The sequence below is a fragment of the Neoarius graeffei genome, chromosome 2, assembly GCF_027579695.1.
Source record: "Neoarius graeffei isolate fNeoGra1 chromosome 2, fNeoGra1.pri, whole genome shotgun sequence".
Classification (NCBI taxonomy): Eukaryota; Metazoa; Chordata; class Actinopteri; order Siluriformes; family Ariidae; genus Neoarius; species Neoarius graeffei.
In genome coordinates this window covers 4,607,993-4,632,524 of record NC_083570.1, presented here as the reverse complement: position 1 = coordinate 4,632,524, position 24,532 = coordinate 4,607,993, and the positions used below count along the sequence as shown (strand labels likewise).

General features: G+C 43.2%; 1 protein-coding gene across 1 annotated transcript; it reads left to right on the top strand.

The window, feature by feature from the left end:
• Positions 1–762: 762 nt before the first annotated feature.
• Positions 763–19,961, top strand: LOC132877914 (tripartite motif-containing protein 16-like). The gene is made up of 6 exons (XM_060913627.1): positions 763–1,423; positions 4,346–4,441; positions 4,578–4,811; positions 15,589–15,760; positions 16,076–16,138; positions 16,319–19,961. Exons 1-6 carry the CDS (start codon positions 827–829, stop codon positions 16,846–16,848), a joined length of 1,692 nt encoding a protein of 563 aa, XP_060769610.1. The 5' UTR covers positions 763–826; the 3' UTR covers positions 16,849–19,961.
• Positions 19,962–24,532: the final 4,571 nt, after the last annotated feature.

Sequence of the window (24,532 nt, the reverse complement as noted above, 5' to 3'; positions counted from 1 at the left end):
CTCTTATAAGTGGTAATATGGTGCTCAGATATATTACGAGCATTTTTATTTCCTGTAACTTTTAATTTTGTTACACGAACATTTGTAACTCTAAAATGTTTTTGACTTGATCGTGTAGAATTCATAAAATAGAAATTGACAAAGTTTGTATGGGAAGAAAAAATAGGGTGATGAAAGCTAGATTAGATGTGAGTTTGGCCTGAACCTCTGTTACAGAGTCCTGAATTTTACAATGACAACCAGACCCCAAATCTACCAGACTGGACTGAGAAGAATAAAAATTCCAACCATCTGAATGACCAAAGTGAATTTAACCAGAGCTATAGATGATTAGCTATTGGTTACAGTACTGCGCTAACTTATGGTTCAGTTTCAGAGGTTCCTTTATGTGAAAGTGTAAATTATATGAAGCGGTAGCTACTTGACGTGTCGTATGAACACACTCATCCAGCCAAAACTGGTACAGAAGTGAGTGAAAGGTGGAATGGAGTGAATGAGGAAGTGTCCATTAATAAAGCAGTAATAGTCAGAGCCATGACACGACTGGAAAGGCTCTACATTCAAATATTTTTATTAAAAGAAAAAGTTTAGTGTATGTTTAAATATACCCCAACTTATGTATTTTTTATTTTTATTGTTATTGAAACACAACTTGAAGAAGCTGATACCATAACACGTAATATTACATATACTCAAGGAGGATAGTTATACACCTTCATAGCTCCACCCACTCTATCACACCATAAACACAGAAACTGCACATTCATTCCGAGAAAATTAAACTGGCTTCGGCATACTTCTCTCTCTCTCTCTCACTCAGCATCAAATGAAAATGGCCAAGGCCAATATCTCAGTAGATCAGAACCAGTTCATGTGTCCAGTGTGTCTGGATCTCCTGAAGGGTCCGGTGACTATCCCCTGTGGTCACAGTTTCTGTAAGGTGTGTATTAATGGCTGCTGGGATCAGGAGGATCAGAAGGGCGTCTACAGCTGTCCTCAGTGCAGAGACACTTTCACGACAAGGCCTGTTCTACGCAGAAACAACATGCTGGATGAAATAGTGGAGAAACTGAAGAAGACTGAAGTCCAAGCTGCTTCTCCTGCTCACTGTTACGCTGGACCTGGAGATGTGGAGTGTGATTTCTGCACCGGGAGAAAACACAAAGCCGTCAAGTCCTGTCTGATGTGTGTGGCTTCATTTTGTGAAACTCATCTGAAACCTCACTATCTGTCTCCTACTTTTAAGAAACACACATTAACCGAAGCCTCAGCAAAACTCCAAGAGAAGATCTGCACTGAACATCAAAAACTGATGGAGATCTACTGCCGTACTGATCAAACCTTCATCTGTTATTTGTGTACGATGGATAATCACAAAGGTCACGACACCGTCACAGCCGCAGCACAAAGAGCTGGGAAAGAGGTGAGAACTAAAAAAAAATACTGTAAATACATTTGAATTAAAATCATACTCATTTTATTTATTAATATTTATAAATACCAATGTATCAGTCAGAATGATATTGTACTGTAAATGTTTTCAAAAATTTGTAGTACGGTTAAGAGTGTTAAAATGGGTCATAAATCAGTGTTAGCTGTCTGGTCAGACCAGTTTGTGAACAGCATATGTTGCTCTTAGGGGATACCCAGTTGCTCCCAGGCCAGCTTGGAGATATTATCTCTCCAGTGAGTCCTGGGTCAACCCTCTCCCCAGCTGGCTATGGCTGGTACACCTCGAAAGTGAGGTGCCCAGGGGGCAGCCTTACCAGGTGCCCAAACCACCTCCACTGGCTTCTCTCAATGTGGAGGAGCAGTTAGTCTACTCTGAGCCCCTCCCAGATTTCCAAACTTCCCAGCTGATCTTGGAAAGTAAGCCCAGCCAACCTGCAGAGAAAACTCATTTCATCTGCTTGTATTTGTGATCTTATTCTTTCGGACATTACCAAAAGTTCATAACTATAGATGCGGGTAGGAAAGTAGACTGACTGATAAATCAAGAGATTTGTCTTGTGGCTCAGCTCTCTCTTCACCACCAAGGTACAGTACAGTGACTGCATCACTGCAGAAGCTGCACCCAACCTATGATTGATCTCACAGTCCCTTTTCCCATCACTCATGAACAAGACCCTTGACCCCAAGATATTTGAACTCCTCTACTTGTGATAAACTCTCCCCCTTCACCTGAAAGGAATATGCCATCCTTTTCCAAGCGATTACCATGGCCTCAGATTTGGAGGTGGTGGCCTGCACTCCAGCCATATCATATTCAGCTGCAAACCATTCGCATGAGTCCCGGAGGCCTTCCTGCGATGGTGCCAGAAGGAAATCATCTGCATAAAGCAGAGACGTGACCTCCCAATCACCATGCCTGATGCCTTCCTCACCATGGCTCTGCCTTGAAATCCTCATCTCATCTCATTATCTCTAGCCGCTTTATCCTTCTACAGGGTCGCAGGCAAGCTGGAGCCTATCCCAGCTGACTACGGGCGAAAGGTGGGGTACACCCTGGACAAGTCGCCAGGTCATCACAGGGCTGACACATAGACACAGACAACCATTCACACTCACATTCACACCTACGCTCAATTTAGAGTCACCAGTTAACCTAACCTGCATGTCTTTGGACTGTGGGGGAAACCAGAGCACCCGGAGGAAGCCCACGCGGACATGGGGAGAACATGCAAACTCCACACAGAAAGGCCCTCGCCGGCCCCAGGGCTCGAACCCAGGACCTTCTTGCTGTGAGGCGACAGCGCTAACCACTACACCACCGTGCCGCCTGCCTTGAAATCCTGTCTGTGAAAATCATGAACAGGTGTGGAGACAAGGCGCAGCCTTGGTGAAGTCCAACAGTCGCACTGAACAGGTCTGCTGATCATATGAACACAGCTCTCACTCTGAGTGGACAAGGACCTAATGGCACACAGAACCAACCCTGGCATGCCATACTTCCAAAGCACCTCCCACAGAATCCCTTAGGGAACCCGGTCATAAGCCTTCTCCAAGTTTACAAAACACATGTAGACTGGATTGACAAACTCCCAGACCCCGTCAATCATCTCATCTCATCATCTCTAGCCACTTTATCCTGTTCTACAGGGTCACAGGCAAGCTGGAGCCTATCCCAGCTGACTACGGGCAAAAGGCGGGGTACACCCTGGACAAGTCGCCAGGTCATCACAGGGCTGACACATAGACACAGACAACCATTCACACCTACGGTCAATTTAGAGTCACCAGTTAACCTAACTTGCATGTCTTTGGACTGTGGGGGAAACCGGAGCACCCGGAGGAAACCCACGCGGACACGGAGAGAACATGCAAACTCCACACAGAAAGGCCCTTGCTGGCCCCGGGGCTCAAACCCGGACCTTCTTGCTGTGAGGCGACAGCGCTAACCACTACACCACCGTGCCGCCCCGCTCAATCATCTGAGCGAGAATAAAAAGCTGGTACACTGTACCGGTACTTCAGCCTGGACGGACCCTGTACTGTTCCTGGATCTGAGGCTCAACTATCGGTTTTAACCTCCTCTCCAGTCAAAAAAGTCAAAGTTCTTCCCATGCCAGGACCTGGTCTTCCCAGGCAGTCTCCTGTCCCATTACTAACCAGGCCCTTAAGGTGCATTGGGTGGCACCGATCTCCACTCCTATAGCCCTCAGCTTCTTGCCTATTATACAGCTAGGTTTTCAGTTGGGGGGTCCTCTGTTAGCCACAAGACTATGCATCTGTATTGCAGCATGCCTTGCCAGATGGCAGTAGGTGCCATTTTTATGATGGTCTTTGGCATGACCCAACCGTGAGTAGAGCTCCCGAGCTCCCAATCGAGAGCCAGACACACTAACCAATAGCGGTGCCTCTTCAGCACCCTGGCATTTACCAGGGAGGCTGAGAAGTGTGATACTGTAGGTTTGGCTATATTCAATTTGCAAAACTGTTACACACAAATGACCTTTAAAGGTGTTATAGTTTATAAATTTTTATTCCTTCTACTTGGAAAATAACCCTGAAGATATATAGAAATAACTTTTAAAAAGAAAGCAATGGATTAAGTTGCAGTTTTAGCAAAAATGTATTCATCTGCTGAGAAACATGTCTGAAAAACTGTGTTCTGGTCCAAAATGCTTGTCTGTGTTTGGACATGCTTTCTTTCAGTCATTTTACAAACACCATGGGCCACCATAGAACTTGGGGGTGGAGCTGTGTGAACATGGGCAGGAATCATAAAAGAATCTTAGAAAATCAAAAAAGACAAATCTTACCTAATGCACCTTTAACTGTCATAAATAAGCACCTACCAAGCTCAAAATTTGTAATGTCAGGAATATTAATGATTTGTCCTTAGAGTGTGTTAAAAGAGGAGCAGATGAAATCCCAGCAGAGAATCCAGGAGAAGCAGAAGAAGCTGCGGGAGCTGAAACAGGCTGTGAACACTATAAAGGTGAGCAGTGAGCAGAGACAGAGCTGCTCCTAGAAACACACACAGCATGGACAATAAATCCTTTCGAGTCTCAGTAAGAGAGGGAATGATGGATGGGCTTTAAATGGACCTTCATATTTTGTGTGTTTGCTAACAGTCACGTGCACAGACAGCAGTGGAGGACAATGAAATGATTTTTACTGAGCTGATCAGTTCCTTGGAGAATAAACGCTCGGAGGTGACGGGGCTGATCAGAGATCAGGAGAAGGCTGAACTGAGTCGAGCTGAACGACTCCTGGAGCAACTGGAGCAGGAGATTGCTGATCTTCAGAGGAGAGTCACTGAGCTGGAGCAGCTTTCACACACACAAGATCACATCCATTTCCTCCAGGTAACACTCACTGTCTGATCTACAGAGCCAGCTGTTCCTCACACACTCTCTAAAACACCTCTCATTAAGGGAACAGTTAATGTCACAAGTCTGTCTTTGGTCTAATTTGATCTGATTTTATCCTGCAATCAGGAGAGTTGACTGGTGTTTAGCTTCTCTTTAAATTGTTTACATCTGAAGTTCTGTACATGTGAAGTTAAGGAAGATTAGTTTTGTGTCATAATTCATCGGATTTATTGTCATAGTTGTCTTTCATCTCCAAATAGACTTGCATTGCCTTATGATCCTTTCCAATATGACATATCACAATAGCGTGATATGGTCAGACCTGCCAGGAGCAAGTCGTAATAGTTTGTTCTCTACATGACAAGGTCTGAACAAGTACCTGAATGGCAACTTTTGATAAAAATGGCCTGATCCTGTTAATGTTGTAAAGGTAAAATCTAAATTACAAGGAGTCCAAGGAGGGGATGAGATGTTTGTCATCAGCATAGCAGTGGTCTTAAAACCCAGGTGAGGATATTACCTCACCAAAAGCATGAGTATATGAGGAGAACAGAAGAGAATCCTTGTGTCACACCAGTGGAGAGTCTGTGACCCCATTCCCGCCTGGCATTAACAGAGTCCTGGGAGATCGGATCACAAGTGGACAGCAGTAAGTTGAGGTGTGAATGGGCTCAAATGAATCTCAAAGATGCATTGTCAACCAATCACTCAGACCACTTTCAGAGATGGTCAGGGATGTAATGTCAACAAATACATCTCGTGGCATCCCAGAGAGCAATGAAGGATCAGTTGATCGACTGCATCATTGCTGTAACTGGAAGATAGTTAATCATTGCAAGACTGTTTTGAAATTGCACTGAACTGTAGAATTATCCATCATCAGGCTAATGGATAAGCATGATTATGTAACAGCAGAAGAAAGCAGCTACTTTCCATAGCCTCATTTGCCATCTCATCTCTCATTCATTTGTAAGTTTTGTTAGCAGACCATGTGATAAAAATGCTTGGGCCAGTCCATACAGGTACATAAGATACACTATATTGCCAAAAGTATTTGCTCACCCATCCAAATTATCGGAATCAGGTGTTCCAATCACTTCCATGGCCACAGGTGTATAAAATCAAGCACCTAGGCATGCAGACTGTTTTTACAAACATTTGTGAAAGAATGGGTCGCTCTCAGGAGCTCAATGAATTCCAGCGTGGAACTGTGATAGGATGCCACCTGTGCAACAAATCCAGTCATGAAATTTCCTCGCTCCTAAATATTCCACAGTCAACTGTCAGCTGTATTATAAGAAAATGGAAGTGTTTGGGAATGACAGCAACTCAGCCACGAAGTGGTAGGCCACGTCAACTGATGGCGCGGGGTCAGCGGATGCTGATGCGCATAGTGCGAAGAGGTCGCCAACTTTCTGCAGAGTCAATCATTACAGGCCTCCAAACTTCATGTGGCCTTCAGATTAGCTCAAGAACAGTGCACAGAGAGCTTCATGGAATGGGTTTCCATGGTCGAGCAGCTGCATCCAAGCCATACATCACCAAGTGCAATGCAAAGCGTCGGATGCAGTGGTGTAAAGCACGCCGCCACTGGACTCTAGAGCAGTGGAGACACGTTCTCTGGAGTGATGAATCGCGCTTCTCCATCTGGCAATCTGATGGACGAGTCTGGGTTTGGCAGTTGCCAGGAGAACAGTACTTGTCTGACTGCAATTCGCCAAGCATAAAGCTTGGTGGAGGGGGGATTATGGTGTGGGGTTGTTTTTCAGGAGCTGGGCTTGGCCCCTTAGTTCCAGTGAAAGGAACTCTGAATGCTTCAGCATACCAAGACATTTTGGACAATTCCATGCTCCCAACTTTGTGGGAACAGTTTGGAGCTGGCCCCTTCCTCTTCCAACATGACTGTGCACCAGTGCACAAAGCAAGGCCCATAAAGACATGGATGACAGAGTCTGGTGTGGATCAACTTGACTGGCCTGCACAGAGTCCTGACCTCAACCCGATAGAACACCTTTGGGATGAATTAGAGCGGAGACTGAGAGCCAGGCCTTCTCGTCCAACATCAGTGTGTGACCTCACAAATGCGCTTCAGGAAGAATGGTCAAAAATTCCCATAAACACACTCCTAAACCTTGTGGACAGCCTTCCCAGAAGAGTTGAAGCTGTTCTAGCTGCAAAGGGTGGACCGACGTCATATTGAACCCTATGGATTAGGAATGGGATGTCACTTAAGCTCATATGTGAGTCAAGGCAGGTGAGCGAATACTTTTGGCAATATAGTGTATGATTCGTGGGACTTTTCTGCCTGAAAATACATGCAGTGGAAGACTGATATAATAAATGTGTTTGACAGCCTTCCTCCAGCGGAAACAATGTACGAAGTGATCACTGACACTGCATTCATATTGCTAAGTGTGAAGGCCTATGCCTCTTGGCTGTCCACTCGTGATCCAATTATCCAGGAAGCATGTTAATGCCAGATGTAAACAGGGCCTTTGTAGAGCAGATGTGACTCCATTCCATGCAACGTGATATCACCATCACTCCAGGTAAGAAGCCAACAATTGCCATGCTGTGTCACAAATTTCAAGACACATGAGGATGGACAGGAGCGTCTTGTGACAGAAGAGGCAGAATTTGCCAGCACCTGGTCATCTACAAAGCCAAAAACGGGCTAGCACTCACATTCCTTCAGGCCCTGATCACACCACATTCCTTTTAAACCTTTAGCAGTGCTCAACTGGACCTACCAGATGTCAAGGTGCAACAAGGATATGCATCAAAATTTTCTATGTCGTGGCACCGAGGTGGTGGAATGAACTTCCCTTGGTTGCAAGAACAGCCGAGCCATTCGCTGCCTTCAAACATAGACTCTTGAAAAACAGCAAAGCACTTGAAAACATCCCTTGTCTTGATTGTTTCCTTGTCATGCTGTCCTCAACAAGGTTCCTGCTAGAAACAGGTCTCGCATTCCAACACATCCTGTTCTACTGGATTCAGATCTGGTGACTGGGGAAGCCAGTGACGCACACTGAACTCATAGTCATGTTCACAGAATCTGTTTGAAATAACTTGTGCTAAGCAGCATGATATATTTATGTTACTGGAAGTAGCAAGGATGTCAGAGGCATTTTTAATGTGGGGGGGACACACTGGTGGGGTGTCTGGGGGTCCTCCCCCAGAAAATTTTTAATTAATTAGATGCCATTTCCTGCATTGTGGTGTATTTTTAACAGGTTGTTAAACACCTAATTTTACCTACAAAAGTCACTTAATTCAATGACTATTTTAGAGACTCAACAATAAGTCCTCATTCAACTAGTCCATATATTCATCAGCCTGTTTTTAAACCCACCGCTCTGCCGAAGATAATGAGATGAATGTGACACAATTTATCACCAACAATGACTTTATGGGTGCATTTTACTTTTTATTTTGTGTTTCCTTTTTTATTTAGTTTTAGATGTAACACAACATGCCACTGGGCTAAGCAATAGTGACACTCAACTGTATGTAAAACAATAAGAATATTCATAATTTCACACAATGAACAGGCATGACATGGCATCATGCAAACTTCATAACACAAAATCACACTGTGTCAAGCAACGGTGACACATAAAAAACAACTTCACACAATGAACAAGTGCAGTTTTGTCAACCTACATGCAATGGTGGTACTACAGTAGCATTTACAGATCAGTATAACAAATAGATTTATAGATATAACTCCTTACATTGGTGCCACCACAATTTCTACCACTTCATAACTTTTATCCCCCTTTCCTTCACAATCCACCCGGAATAACATCCATCTCTCTCCATCACTTTCCTTTCTACGATTCCTTCCCCATACACTGATTTCCCATCTTACTTTTCAGAAAACTGGCAAAGACCAGACAAAACAAGTTCTTCCTGCCCAGATTACACAAAGCTTCCAAAAATGTGCCGCCTTCTGTCATTTAGAGAGACAAAAGACTGGCACATGTCCCTCATGTTCACCTGATCAAGTTTATCTTGGTGAATGTGGCAGACAGCTTCATTGTCAGTGGCGTGCACAGACATTTTGGGGGGCAAGTGCAAGTGCTCTGGGGGGAAAAAGGGCACTTTTTTGCGCATGTGGAACACCTTATTATAAAAGTCTGAGATTTAACCCTCCTCTTGTGTTCGGGTCGCCACTGACCCGTTTTAGTTTTTAAAGGTGTAAAACAACCACTTAATGTTAATTTATTACATCAAGGCTTTTTGACTTTGCCAGGAATCTCTAGTTGAACAAAATAGAAAAAGAAATTTTTGTTTTCCTAAATCTGAAAATGGTCTAGCAAAAAATATAATACTTGTGGTGTTAGGGCGGCACGGTGGTGTAGTGGTTAGCGCTGTCACCTCACAGCAAGAAGGTCCTGGGTTCGAGCCCCGGGGCTGGCAAGGGCCTTTCTGTGCGGAGTTTGCATGTTCTCCCCGTGTCCGCATGGGTTTCCTCTGGGTGCTCCGGTTTCCCCCACAGTCCAAAGACATGCAGGTTAGGTTAACTGGTGACTCTAAATTGACCGTAGGTGTGAGTGTGAATGGTTGTCTGTGTCTATGTGTCAGCCCTGTGATGACCTGGCGACTTGTCCAGGGTGTACCCCGCCTTTCGCCCGTAGTCAGCTGGGATAGGCTCCAGCTTGCCTGCGACCCTGTAGAACAGGATAAAGCGGCTACAGATAATGAGATGAGATGAGACTTGTGGTGTTCAGAAGCATGTCTGTCTACTCATAATCATATCTAAGTTTTGGGTATTTTTCTGTAGTTCCATCTTTAAAAAGTCTGATAAAGTCTGAAAGTCTGATCTTCCCGTCACTGACTTGAGTCTCAAGACTGTGTTTATTCACAGATTTCCGTGAGATCATCTTAAAATTTGTAACGAAATATACACACTCAGTGGGCTCGACGGAGCTCTCCTTTATTTGCATAACGGCGTGCATACTAGCATAACGTGATATTCTTAATCATGTTATAAAAACAGGTCGGAATTGATGGAGAGTGGGGTTGCCTCAATGGTTTAGGCTACATTTAAAATGTTGTTCAGTTTGTTTCTCCATATGGAAAGGGAGCAAATAAGCTGGCAAAGGCTGCCATGTGCAGTTGTTTCTGTATGCGACGGGCTACTTCACGACAAAATAATTACAGCTTGGGCTTAGAGGGCAAACAATACATTTTCACTCGATTCATGTGTTACCTGGCTGGTGGGGCAGGGGAAGAGCTGACTGACTGCCCGATGTGTTGTCTGCGCTACGACAAGGCCGTGGCTTCCAGGACGCTATGCTGCTGCAACCTCACATTGAATGCACTGCACGCTTGTTCACGTGACAGAGCAAGACAGACAGAGGTCCGGTGTGTGTGCGGAGGGGGCACACATCGGGACATTATTTTCACACACGCTTTTAATGCCGTGGCTTTTCTAAAAGATCATGTCGACATTGGCCTCAGTAAACTGTAAAAAAAAAAAATTCAAAAGGGCACTTTTTTGGACAGAGGGCAGAGGGGCAGGTGCTTGAGCACCACCTCGTGTCTATCTGTGCACGCCACTGTACATTGTTCAAACGTTGCCATTTCATGGAGGAGCGAAGCCATGTCTTAAGCCTTCTTAAGGCACTAAAGCTTCTTTCAGCTTCAGCCGAAGAACATGGCACAACAAGAAGTAGCCTGACCGAGACGTCTACTTGTGTGAACAGAGCACGTACCTCTGGACACGTAGCTCTGAGAGTCTCTGCTACTTCAGTAACTGTGTTGCAAGGATACTCCAGTTTAAACATTGCCAGCTGTACCTCTAATGAATGCCAATTTAATTCTGGGTAACAACTGACAACATCCTCCACCTTTCCAGAGATAAGCACCCTTTCTAGCTTACTGAAAGTATGGAAGCTGTCATCTAAATTTGTGAGGAGAAAAAATATTTTCTGATCTTTTTGTATCAGACAGGGCAGGATGTTTGAATTTGATTTCATAGCAATTTTAACAGGATTAATACCTTTTGTGACTATGTTATGAGATCTAATTTACTTATTTACTGAAATGTATTTATTTGCTACCTGTTGGAGACCCCTACTCTAGATTATGCCTTTAAATCAGTAATGTCCTTCATGAAATTTACATAACTGACTGGGATGCACTCAAAATAAATACTGATTTGAGTATACATTTTAGATTTGTACTATTAAAGTGGGGGGCGGCACGGTGGTGTAGTGGTTAGCGCTGTTGCCTCACAGCAAGAAGGTCCGGGTTCGAGTCCCGTGGCCGGCGAGGGCCTTTCTGTGCGGAGTTTGCATGTTCTCCCCGTGTCCGCGTGGGTTTCCTCCGGGTGCTCCGGTTTCCCCCACAGTCCAAAGACATGCAGGTTAGGTTAACTGGTGACTCTAAATTGACCGTAGGTGTGAATGTGAGTGTGAATGGTTGTCTGTGTCTATGTGTCAGCCCTGTGATGACCTGGCGACTTGTCCAGGGTGTACCCCACCTTTCGCCCGTAGTCAGCTGGGATAGGCTCCAGCTTGCCTGCGACCCTGTAGAACAGGATAAAGCGGCTACAGATAATGAGATGAGATGAGACTTTTAAAGTGAGTTGAGCCCAAAATGAGGCTCCATAAAATTGAGACGCATTTCATTAACTGCCCAGCACCCTTCATTACTCACCTCGGCAATAGAACTCTCTCCACTGTCCTGACATGCTGACCCTGCCTCTGACTCACTCTCAGGATCAATCTCCTATGTCAAGAGAGATCGAGATGGATTAAGCATTGTTTTTTTCTATCAACAACTGAAATAAGTGAGCTTTAAAAAGTCAAGAAAACAGCAGGAAATAAGAAATAAGAAATGACATATTCTTGTTTCATTAGTGGTTGTGATCACCAATTGTTTTAACCCAATGGTCTTCTCATCATGTGAATTTTAAAAATCAAATTTGTCGGACTATGAACCAAGCACCGTTTTATGCAGAAAATACAGAAACTCTAAAATACTAAACTCCCAATAAATTTTTTGGATGCAATCATTTTATACTTGCTGATAAATATATACTAAACTCCCAATAAACTTTTCTGATATGATTATTTCATTCTTGCTGAGATTATGAATACCAGCAGGTGGCGCTCTGAGCACTATAATAGGTGTAGCTGACGCTAGTAGCCTAAATTAACCTAAAGAAGTATTATATTCTGGTGACTGGTCACTCACTGTATGCAATTTCAAATCACAACAGGGAATCAATAAATATTGTCAGAGCAGACTTGACCTCATCCTTGGCATTACAGTAAGGTCGGCCTACTGGGTTTGAATTAAATGATAGCTAACATTAAGCTAGCTGATACATCTCCTAACATTGACTAGCCAGCTAACTGCACTAACATTTCCATTGGGACAAAAAAACACCTGTCCTGTGGGGAAATTCTGACTGACTTTCCGCTTCTTTGTAAAGAAGTCCCTTATGTCCATTGTGTCTGGGGAGGAGCAAATACTGCAAACAATTCATCATCAACCAAGAATACCCCATTAGGCTAAGCTTATTTCACTGTTTAGTTGAACATTAATTTAATGTGGCCTAGGATTAATTTTGAGGGCAGATAACAAAAGAATAAGGTTTTAGCAAAAGCTAGTCATTGTGAGGTGGCAATGGGGCTGATGTCACCTCCTCCACTTTCCAGCAGCTGCACCAACATTTCTCTGCTCGTGCTGAGATTCACTTCACTTGCGCGCAGTGAGTTCTCATCTCATTATCTCTAGCCGCTTTATCCTTCTACAGGGTCTCAGGCAAGCTGGAGCCTATCCCAGCTGACTATGGGAGAAAGGCGGGGTACACCCTGGACAAGTCGCCAGGTCATCACAGGGCTGACACATAGACACAGACAACCATTCACACTCACATTCACACCTACGGTCAATTTAGAGTCACCAGTTAACCTAACCTGCATGTCTTTGGACTGTGGGGGAAACCGGAGCACCCGGAGGAAACCCACGCGGACACGGGGAGAACATGCAAACTCCACACAGAAAGGCCCTCGCCAGCCACGGGGCTCGAACCCGGACCTTCTTGCTGTGAGACAACAGCGCTAACCACTACACCACCATGCCGCCGCACGGTGAGTTGTTGTCGGTAATGCCCGGAAAACCCGGAGTGGATTTTCAGTGGTATGTGTATTCTCTTATCGATCAAGTGGAATGGATTCTTTCACGAAGCAATAGAAACGGCGCTGGGTGAACTAATATTTTATGTTAAATGTGGAGGGGTCCAAACGAAGAATTATGAAATGTGAGGGGGACATGTCCCCTTCACATTCAATGGTGGCGACACCCATGGGAAATAGCCACTATGAGATGGGTAAATTGTGGTCATAAAGGAATGATGTGGTAAGCAAACGTCCTCAGACAGGCTGGGCCATTCAATAGAATAGAATGCCTTTATTGTTACTGTGCAAATGTACAACGAAATTCAGTTCATCACAGGAGAGCAAAGCCACTGTATGCATACGCGCCACCACTCTTGGGCACTTCAGCCCAAGGCCATCCTATGTTAACCTAACTGCATGTCTTTGAACTGTGGGGGAAACCTATGCAGACACGGGGAGAACATGCAAACCCCACACAGAAAGGCCCCCGTCGACCGCCGGGCTCGAACCCAGAACCTTCTTGCTGTGAGGCAACAGTGCTAACCACTACACCACCATGCCGCCCTCAAAGCATATTCAAAGGGTGCTTGATTGTATTCTGTTCTCAAACAGTGCTTGATAGTATTAAGAGACCTAACATGTTCCAAAAAGACATTTCAGACACCATTAGACCAACAGCAGCAGCAGCCAAAGCAGATGGGGTCCATGGATTCTTGCTTTTAATGCCATTTTCTGACACAAACAGCTGTAAATTAGAGCAGAAATTGAGACTTATAAGGCAATATTTTTCCAGTCATCAACAGTCCTGTTTCAGTGCCCACGGCAGCTTCAGATTCCTATTCTTGGCTGACAGTGGAAACAGATGTGGTCTTCAGCTGTTGTGGACTCAAAGTTCAGTATGCTGTGTGTGCTCAGATACTTTTCTGCTTACCATGGTTGTAAACAGTGATTTGTATTTGTCATTTGTTACCATAACCTTAGGGTCAGTTTAACCCAGCCGGGCAAGTCTCCTCTAAACTTTCTCATGAAGAACTTGATTCCACCCACAGAACTGAAAGTTTTTTGTTTTTCACACCATTCTATGTAAGCTCTAAAAACTTTTGTGCTTTGAAAGGCCCAGATCAGCGGTTCCTAAAATGCTCAAACCATAGCCTAGTAAACTAGACCCACCCGCCTAGCGGCCAAAAATATTTTTGCCTAGCGAATGGGTCTAGCCTCGCACCATATAAACAAAAACACCCCGGGCATCAAATTGTGCCCGCCAATCACAACACAAGGTTTTTGTTTGAATTCGTTGGGCGGGCTTTTGCAGGAGTGACGACAAAGCTGCATGATGCTGGAGAAAGCACAGCAGGAAAGATGGCTATTGAACAGCACTCGTTTGACTCCGCTTTGGAATCAGTTTTAGAAGAATTAGACTTGGAGTTTTCGTTGAAACATGAGCAGGAAGAGGCTCTCCGCTCATTCCTTTTCAAGAAGGACGTTTTCGCTGTTTTGCCGACTGGCTATGGCAAAAGTCTGATCTACCAGCTGGCTCTGCTCGTAGCCAAAAGGATGGGGCTAGTTTGTGCAGTATGAAGAATTAATAAACAGCTTTGAAACATTACTTTTTGATTGTTTCTTATTTTCCCGTTATTTTAAATTTAAGGGAAATTATTTCACCAAACACCACTAAATAAAAACTCTCAAAAACAGTTTAAGCAAGCCCTTGAAAAACACTTGAAAAAAATAAGTATGTGGTACAGACTCCAAACTTGTGGTCATTATCTCCAAACTTCTTAATATCTAGAACCTGTTTATTAATTAATACGCATTTTGAAAAATTATTTATTTCAAGGCCTCCCCCACTGCTTTCTGTCGCTCTGACTACGTCACAGTCATTGTTGCGCTGATTGGTCAGAGCGTTGGCCTATACGCACAGAGACAGTTTGAAAGACAGCGGTTTGTTCCTCCTACACCCGTCGGAAATGTCTACGGATCGAGGCCAGACTAAATATTCACATTTAGTCTGGCTTGCCAGGCTACTCAAACCAGCCATTTTCCTCCATAGTCTGATGTTTGATGTTAAAATGAACTGAAGCTTTTGACCTTATCTGCATTGTGAAGCTGCCACATGTTTGGCTGATTTGATAATGAATAAACTGGGGTAGAGGTGCTCCTATTCAAGTGGCCACTCAGTGTACAATAACTGTAATTATATGAGTACTTGGGCGGCACGGTGGTGTAGTGGTTAGCGCTGTCGCCTCACAGCAAGAAGGTCCGGGTTCGAGCCCCGTGGCCGGCGAGGGCCTTTCTGTGTGGAGTTTGCATGTTCTGTCCGTGTGGGTTTCCTCCGGGTGCTCCGGTTTCCCCTACAGTCCAAAGACATGCAGGTTAGGTTAACTGGTGACTCTAAATTGAGCGTAGGTGTGAATGTGAGTGTGAATGGTTGTCTGTGTCTATGTGTCAGCCCTGTGATGACCTGGCGACTTGAACAGGGTGTACCCCACCTTTCGCCCATAGTCAGCTGGGATAGGCTCCAGCTCGCCTGCGACCCTGTAGAACAGGATAAAGCGGCTAGAGATAATGAGATGAGATATGAGTACTTTGTTTATGCATGCTGTTTATCTTTAAATTTAAATTGCATTTTCTAGACTTTAGCTTCTGGACGTTGGTCTTGCCCAGTGGAAACACCAAATTTCCCCACATCCAACATCACCGTCAATCAAGATCTCACATTTTTTGGAGCGAGGGATTCTCTCTCAGAGCTGAAAAATCGAGTCATGGAATTCTGTAAGGAGGAATTCAACCAAATCCGTCCACATGGTACGTGGAGCTGTTCCTGCTGGAGAAACAAAATATTTTGTTTTTTTTCTTTACTTGCTCAGCAACAGCCATATGCCTTTATGCCCCGTCAATAAATAAGCTTGATTACTTGATCTATATTACATTAGCATGAGGACTAGCTCAGAGGTTTATTTATTCCTGATTCATTTTCGTAGCCAGTTTGCTCCCCTGACCAAAATACTTTCACTAAAATACTGCTTGAAAATGTTTTAACAAACTGGATCACCTTAAACTTTTTCCAACTTTTAGACAACCTGATGATGCTTTTGTCTTTGTTTCCGTTTCTCTCCACAGCTGCGGCAGTTCAGCCGATGATTTCACCACCACAGCCAGAAAGCAGAGAAGATTTTCTGAAGTGTACGCACACACACACAGTGGAAGACACATAGCATAAAATATGAGTCATTTCTCCGTCAGTGACTGATGTTTTGACCTTAAAAATCCACAGCTGTCTCACTCTTCACATCAACATATTCTATGAATTAAGTGCTACACGTTCGCACAATTGCTCAGTTTGTTTTTCTCTTTTTAATTTAGATTTCTGCTACCTGACTCTGGATCCAAACACGGCATATCGTAACCTCAGACTGTTTCAGAATTACAGAGTGGTGAAATACAGTGAGAGAAAGGGGATGTACGCTTATCATCCAGAGAGATTTGACTGCTACAGTCAGGTGTTGTGTAAGGAGAGTGTGTGTGGACGCTGTTACTGGGAGGTGGAGTGGAGCGGTGATGGTGGTGTGTTCATATCAGTCTCATATAAAGACATCAGCAGGAAAGGACAGGGTGATGAGTGTGTGTTTGGACGCAACAGTCAGTCCTGGAGTCTGTATTGTTCTTCTTCTTCTCTCTCATTCTATCACAACAACATTAAAACTGAGCTCAAAGTGCCATCAACCTCCAGAATAGGAGTGTATGTGGATCACAGTACAGGAACTCTGTCCTTCTACAGCGTCTCGGACACGATGAGGCCCTTCCACAAACATTTCACCACATTCACTCAGCCTCTATACGCTGGGTTCTGGATTGGAATTAAATCAGTCGTCAGGTTTTGTGATCCAAATTAACAAGTCCGTGGTGTTTAATGATTAGTAACAGATGCATATTTTTTTCACTGATCATTAACTGTGGCAAAATTTTAACATTAAATTATTAAAACACTGGGTTTAAACTCAGTCTAGGGTTATTGTTGTATAGAACTGAAAAAGCACAAGTTTTCTTCAAGACTGATGTCAGGAAATGAAATTGAGTTAAACGTATCACAATTTAACTTGTATAAACACTCACTACGGCATTACAGCTATAATAATGATTCTTTTATAATTTGGTAACAATTCTGAGCAGCACCTCTTAAAGCTCGAATTATCGACTTTGCAAGTTTCAGTTTTCATACAACATGAAGTTCCATGTTGTGGCTCAGGAACACTTCTGAAAACCATCGTCTGTGAAAACAGTTCATCACTGCATCTACAAACACTGCCACCTTCTCTGGGTCTGAGCCAAGGGAGTAACTTTGATTTTGACATTGGTAGGGACACAAAAGTGATCCAAGGCAGAGCTTCCGAAAGGTGTTTTTTTTCCATTAGCAATCATAATTTCATGTCACGCAGATCTTATAGGTTAACGTGGGCAGCTGTGGCCTAATGGTTAGGAAGTTGGTCTTTAGATCCCAGGGCTGCAGGTTCAAATCTCTCCCTACATCTCCATCCATGGCTGAAGTGCTCTTGAGCAAGACACCTAACCCAACATTGCTAGAATCTGATGATTTATTACTTTTACACCACACAATTCCTAATTTGTGTTTAAGCAGTCATTTTGTGGGCAGCATGGTGGTGTAGTGGTTAGTGCTGTCGCCTCACAGCAAGAAGGTCCTGGGTTCGAGCCCCGGGGCCGGCGAGGGCCTTTCTGTGTGGAGTTTGCATGTTGTGCCTGTATGGGTTTCCTCCGGGTGCTCCGGTTTCCCCCACAGTCCAAAGACATGCAGGTTAGGTTAACTGGTGACTCTAAGTTGACCGTAGGTGTGAATGGTTGTCTATGTATCAGCCCTGTGATGACCTGGCAACTTGTCCAGGGTGTACCCCACCTTTCACCCGTAGTCAGCTGGGATAGGCTCCAGCTTGCCTGCGACCCTGTAGAAGGATAAAGCGGCTAGAGATAATGAGATGAGATTAAATATTGCTTTTTTTATTCAATATCTGTATTGTTTGACATTGGAGGGGGGGGGGTGTCTCAAAATTCACTGACTGCCTTATTGAGACACTCATAAATAGGTGCTACTGGTGGCATTTTCTATTCTGTACTTAAGCTCAAATTTAGTTAAAATGATATTTGGATATATAATTTAGTGATTGCCTATTATAGCATGATTATGATTACATTAGTATTGCATTTGTAGTATACCCCCCATTTATTTGTCTTTTTGTTGCCGCTCCATTTTCCATATTATGTCTTTTTGTTGCCTGTTTCTGTGTTCGTAACGTGTGTTATGATTTTCACTGCAGATGTTCTTGTGACTTCTTTTATGTTCATGCTGCAGTTACCAATATTCGCCTGTAGGTGGCAGTAAAGGACTATGGATTTGTTGTATCTAGCCTAGCCTAGTAGTAGTAGAAAGAGGTCTCTGTAAAACGGTGAACACAGCAGACTCAGCAGCAGACTCAGCGGCTGTCACGCTGTTGATTCTGAAATGCAAGTCGCACATCTACATGGCCATGCAGTAGCCTACATCTGACTACTTACATTCTGTAAAACCATTAGGTCTATAAATTTAACATTCATTCATCGAGGATATTATCTAACACCAAGTTACATTGCTCCAGCATTCCTTTTCTCTGCAGCTATGCAGTAGCCTAGCTCTGATGCGTCCTGTCACGTTGCTAAACCTGCCTAAGGAGCCGCAGCAATACTTTTATGAAGGGTTTCCATACATCAAAAGGATTTTGTTGAGTTTTTAAAGCTCGACGGAAACCCTGCACTTACATTCTTGACTTTGAAGAAGAATGAACGAATGTCTCGTTTCTTGGGAGGGGGGCCGTCATCCATGATACTCAAGTCAGCATGCAAGTCGTAGGGCAAGTATGCATTGACATCAAAGTCCAGCTCAATTTGTAGGCTGACGGAGAGTGGGGGGTGCGTGGGGTAGGTCAGGTGTGTACGTGTGAGATACGGGGGGTTGATGGGCAGGTAGTCAAGGCTGCTGTGGGAAGTGTGCTGCTTTTACAGCAGATGGAGTGACAGCTGGGATAGCCAATGATGTAAGTTAGCGAGAAACAGGTAGCTAATCAGAGAATGATATCTATGTTAGAGGAGGGATTATTAGCAGTGTCATACATTTAACCCTTTGTGTGCCATATAATTATTGCTCAGGTTAGGACATCGGTTTTATTGATCGTGATTACACAGTAGCGGCTGAATATTGGTAGGGACACATCCCTAGCGTCCCGACCCAAAATTACGCCCTAGGTCTGAGCTCTTTTACTTTATTGGACTGAGGCAAAGTGGAAAACTGTCCTCTCGTCTGACAAAGAGAAATTGGAAATTCTTTTTGGAAATCATGGACACCATGTCCTACAGGCTAAAGAGGAGAGGGACCATCCGGCTTGTTATCAGTGCACAGTTTAAAAGCCAGCATCTGTGACGGTATGAGGGGGCATTAGTGCACATGGCATGGGGCGCTTGTACATCTGGGAAGGCATCACTAATGCTGAATGAGATAAACACGTCTCAGAGCAACATGCTGCCATCAAGATGACATCTCTTTCAGGGAAGATCTTCCTTCTTTCAGCAAGATAAACCGCAATCTGCACATATTACAACTGCATGGCTTCAGAGTAAAGGAGTCGGTGCTAAACTGGCCTGCTGCAGTCCAGACCTGTCTCCTACTGAAAACATCTGGCACATTATGAAATGAAAAACATGACAAAAGGAGACCCCAAACTGTTGAGCAAATGAAATTGTATATCAGGGAAGAACGGGACAACATTTCACTTCCAAAACTACAGCACTTGGTCTCCTCAGTTCCCAAACATTTACAGAGTGTTGTTCAAAGTAGAGGTGATGTAACACAGTGGTAAACATGCTCCTGTTCTTTCTTGAACTTTCTTGAAATATGTTGCTGGCATTGAATTCAAAATAAGTGTATATTTTTCAAAAAACAATAAAATTTCACAGTTTCAACATTTGATGTTGTCATCTTTGTACTATTTTCAGTGAACTATAAAGTTTCCAAGATTTGCAAATCATCACATTCTGTTTTTATTTATATTTTACAGTGTTCAAACTTTGTAAGGCAAGGCAAGTTTATTTATATAGCGCATTTCATACACAGTGGCAGTTCAGTGTGCTTTACAGAAGTAAAGGCAAAACAGTAAACAATAGAAAATAAAATTACATAAAATAAAGGGTGAAGAAGAGAGAAAAATAAAAATAATATAAGAATTAAACAATAGTAGAAATAAAGTAATAAAATGAAGTAAAAGTTCAGTAAAAAAAACAGGATAATAAAATGGAATAAAAGTTAAGTAAAGTTTAAAACATGCAGAGACTGTAAAAGTTAAGTAATGTTTAAAACATGTAAAGATGATGATATTTATCAGTTAGCAGAAAGCATCTGAAAACAGCTTGGTCTTTAGTCTAGATTTGAAGCTGCCAACAGCAGAGCATTGTTGATGTTCTCTGGGAGTTGGTTCCATAGCTGTACTGCATAGTAGCTAAAAGCTGCTTCACCACACTTTGTTTTAACAACAGGTTTTACCAGTAAATTTTGCTGCTGCGATCTGGTAGATCTGATTGGGTTAGGTCGCTGCAGCATATCAGAGAGGTAATTGGGCCTTGTACCATTTAGAGATTTGTACACCAGCAGCAATGCTTTAAAGTCAATTCTGTAGCTTACTGGAAGCCAGTGAAGGGACCTTAGAATTGGAGTAATGTGCTCTGTTCTTTTTGTTCATGTGAGAACCCTAGCCGCTGCATTTTGAACCAGCTGAAGTCGTTTGATGGTCTTTTTTGGCAGGCCTGTGAAAAGGCCATTGCAGTAATCAACCCTACTAGAGATGAAGGCATGTATAAGTTTTTCCAGATCATTTTTTGACATAAGTCCTCTTAGTTTGGAAATGTTTTTTAGGTGATAAAATGACGATTTAGTGATTGCTTTCATGTGACTGTCAAAGTTTAGCTCGCTGTCAATGAAAACACCAAGATTTTTAACCATATCTTTTGTTTTAATCCCCTTTGTGTCAAGAATAGTGGTAATCCTGAGTCTTTCATCTTTTTTTCCAAATAGAATTACTTCTGTTCTATCTGTGTTCAGCTGAAGAAAATTTTGTGACATCCAGTTGTTGATTTGGTCGATACACTGGTAGAGACATTCAAGGGGGGCATAATCATTAGGTGATAGAGCAAAATAAATTTGGGTGTCATCTGCATAGCAGTGATACAAAATTGAGTTGTTCTTGATAATTTGTCCAAGTGGGAGCATATAAAGGTTGAATAGTAATGGTCCAAGGATCGAACCCTGGGGGACACCACAGGTCAAGGACATTGATGTTGAGGTACAATTTCCCATGGTAACAAAGAAGCTTCTATCTTTTAAGTATGATTTTAACCAATTGATAACTTTACCAGTCAATCCAACCCAGTGTTCAAGTCGATATAGCAGTATGTTGTGATCAACAGTATCAAAAGCTGCACTGAGGTCCAGTAACACCAGGACCGATGTTTTGCCTGCATCAGTATTAAGACGTATGTCATTTATCACTTTAATCAGCGCTGTTTCAGTGCTGTGATTGGCATGAAATCCTGACTGAAAGTTATCAAAACAGCTGTTTGATATCAAGAAGGCAGTTAATTGATTGAAGACAATTTTTTCAAGGATTTTCCCGATGAATGGTAGATTTGATATTGGCCTGTAGTTGTTCAATACTGAAGCATCCAGATTATTCTTTTAAAGTAGGGGCTTTACAACAGCTTTTTTCAGGGACACAGGAAAAATGCCAGTCTCTAGGGATGTATTTATGATCTGAAGCACATCTGTAATTGTGAGGTGAAGAATAGACTTAAAAAAGTTGGTGGGCAGAATGTCCAATTCAGATGTTGAGGAACTGAGATTTTGTACAGTTTTTTCAAGAGTCTCGTAATCAATCAAACAAAATTCTGACATTGTGTTGAAATTGTCTGTCTGTGTCACTGGTGATTGCAGCTTTTCAGTTATTTGCAACTGAGATATATTATGAGCAATATTCTGCCGTATTTTATCAATACGGCAGAATATTAGTAGAAACGGGGTTATACATAATACCATCACCTTGCGTGAGTCTGACTCTCATTCGGCTGATGTAAGCACTTGATAATATTCTGATCCTGTTAGAGATTATCTGATAAATGTCAGTAAGGTTGTATTGTAGTTAATGAACTGTTAATTCAGCTGAGTTCAGAAAGAGGTCAAGTCAAGTTTATTTGTATAGCGCGTTTAACAATAAACATTGTCACAAAGCAGCTTTACAGAATTTGAACGACTTAAAATATGAGCTAATTTTATCCCTAATCTATCCCCAATGAGCACACCTGTGGCGACGGTGGCAAGGAAAAACTCCCTCAGACGACATGAGGAAGAAACCTCGAGAGGAACCAGACTCAAAAGGGAACCCATCCCCATCTGGGCAACAACAGAGAACATGACTATAACATTAACAGTCCTACCATAAAGTTAGCTTTGTTGATGCTATAAACCCCCAGCTGACGGAAACCCGAGCGCAAGACCGTTCACGACAACTGTAGTTGTAAAGTCAGCAAGTCAACTGCAGTCCCCAGCCACAAAAGCACCACTGCAAAAGTCCAGAGCATCCTCCAGGCTTGACCCCCAACTGTCCACATGGGGACGTCCTCCACAGGAGCGATGCGATGAGATTCCAACCAGACACAGGGCACCAGGATGGATCAGGCAGGTCCGAGGAGCAGAAGAGGTTCAGCATCTCGATCCCAGGACCGAAATGTAACTTAGAAGGACAGATTTGGGGGGGGGAGAGAGAAAACACAGGTTGTTAGGTATGCTCAATGTCACTTGAATAAACAGGAAGAGTATACATATTGCACTGAGTACAAGCAGGGACTCCGGCAACTAACTATGACAGCATAACTAAAAGGGGAGAGCCAGAAGGTAACACAGGCATGAAGGAGCCCCGGGACATAAAGCAGCAGCCACTACACCGTCAACAAACTCGAGTGAGCAAGCGAGTGGGGACTGACAGCATCCATATGTAACCCAGGTGTAAAACCTGGTTAACTAAAGCATAAGCTTAACCTGAAAAGGAAATTGTTGTTTTATTAGTTGTTTCATGTGTTCAAATATCTTTAATGTGTTGCACTTGAAAGCAACATGTTCCAACTGCACTTGAAGGGAGCACTCAGGTTCAACGCGTCTAACCAGACGAAAGGCAGGTAGCCTGTTAGCAACCAATTAGCGTGCACATTCAGCCTATTGTGTAGGAGGCTAGTTCATACGCAGTACTTTTCCACTTCCTTTTGATTCCGGCCGCGACAGCGAGAAGGCAACAATCCGCTGAGCAGAAGCAGTAAGATAGTGATTGTTGTAAAACTACCGCAAATCTCATCTCATTATCTGTAGCCGCTTTATCCTGTTCTACAGGGTCGCAGGCAAGCTGGAGCCTATCCCAGCTGACTACGGGCGAAAGGCGGGGTACACCCTGGACAAGTCACCAGGTCATCACAGGGCTGACACATAGACACAGACAACCATTCACACTTACATTCACACCTACAGTCAATTTAGAGTCACCAGTTAACCTAACCTGCATGTCTTTGGACTGTGGGGGAAACCGGAGCACCCGGAGGAAACCCACGTGGACACGGGGAGAACATGCAAACTCCGCACAGAAAGGCCCTTGCCGGCCATGGGGCTCGAACCCGGACCTTCTTGCTGTGAGGCGACAGCACTAACCACTACACCACCGTGCCGCCTCTACCACAAATCATTTAAGTTAATGTTAGCTCCAACTAGTTTCTTTGTTTACAGTTTAGCACTGTGCTCAAGCGGTTACACAGACGAACCGTCTTTCATCTTGTGAGAGCTGAGAGTCCCCGACGGCGCTCAGCACTGGAACAAAATGCATCGGTGAGAGTGATATTTTCGGTGCTTCTGTTATATGTTAGCTGCTGCTACTCATGCTGAACGGGTTAGTTATAATGGAAATATACTGTGGTGAACTGTTGCATTAAGCTTGTTGCTCTGTGCACTTAATACACTAAACTGCACATTTATTAGCTGATTAGCATTATCGTATAGTATTTATGTTGTGACTGCAGGCAGCACAAAGTACATGTTGATCAGCCATTTGTGTCAATCTGTGTGATTAAAGGAAATGTTTTGGGATCTATTTTTCTAATACTGAATTAAAAGAGGGGAATAAGTTTATTATTCTGTAATACAAATTGTACTGTGAAGGAATTTCTTCTTTCAGTTGCGAGTTAGGGGTTAATTTCATGATCCTTATTACAGAAACTCATTATGAGGAATGAATGAATATATTTTGCTCATGATTTAAATCACAATTTCTGATATGTTATTGTTTTGAATTATTACCCAATGATTCATGAAAGGACACTTGATTTCTAGATTTGAAGTTATTGAGCTTTAGTGGAATGCAAGGCCAGAATGTTAAAGGTGACATTGTCATTATACTTTAGTGTTATTGTTGTACAACAATTAGATTGTTTACTTCAAGGTCCTGTTATCAA

Excerpts from the sequence above, each read along its gene's own strand:
- LOC132877914 (XM_060913627.1), top strand. The coding sequence starts at position 827 with ATGAAAATGGCCAAGGCCAATATCTCAGTAGATCAGAACCAGTTCATG. Across the intron at positions 4,812-15,588 it reads ATCACATCCATTTCCTCCAG|ACTTTAGCTTCTGGACGTTG; the intron begins GTAACACTCACT and ends TGCATTTTCTAG. Across the intron at positions 16,139-16,318 it reads CAGAGAAGATTTTCTGAAGT|ATTTCTGCTACCTGACTCTG; the intron begins GTACGCACACAC and ends TTTTTAATTTAG.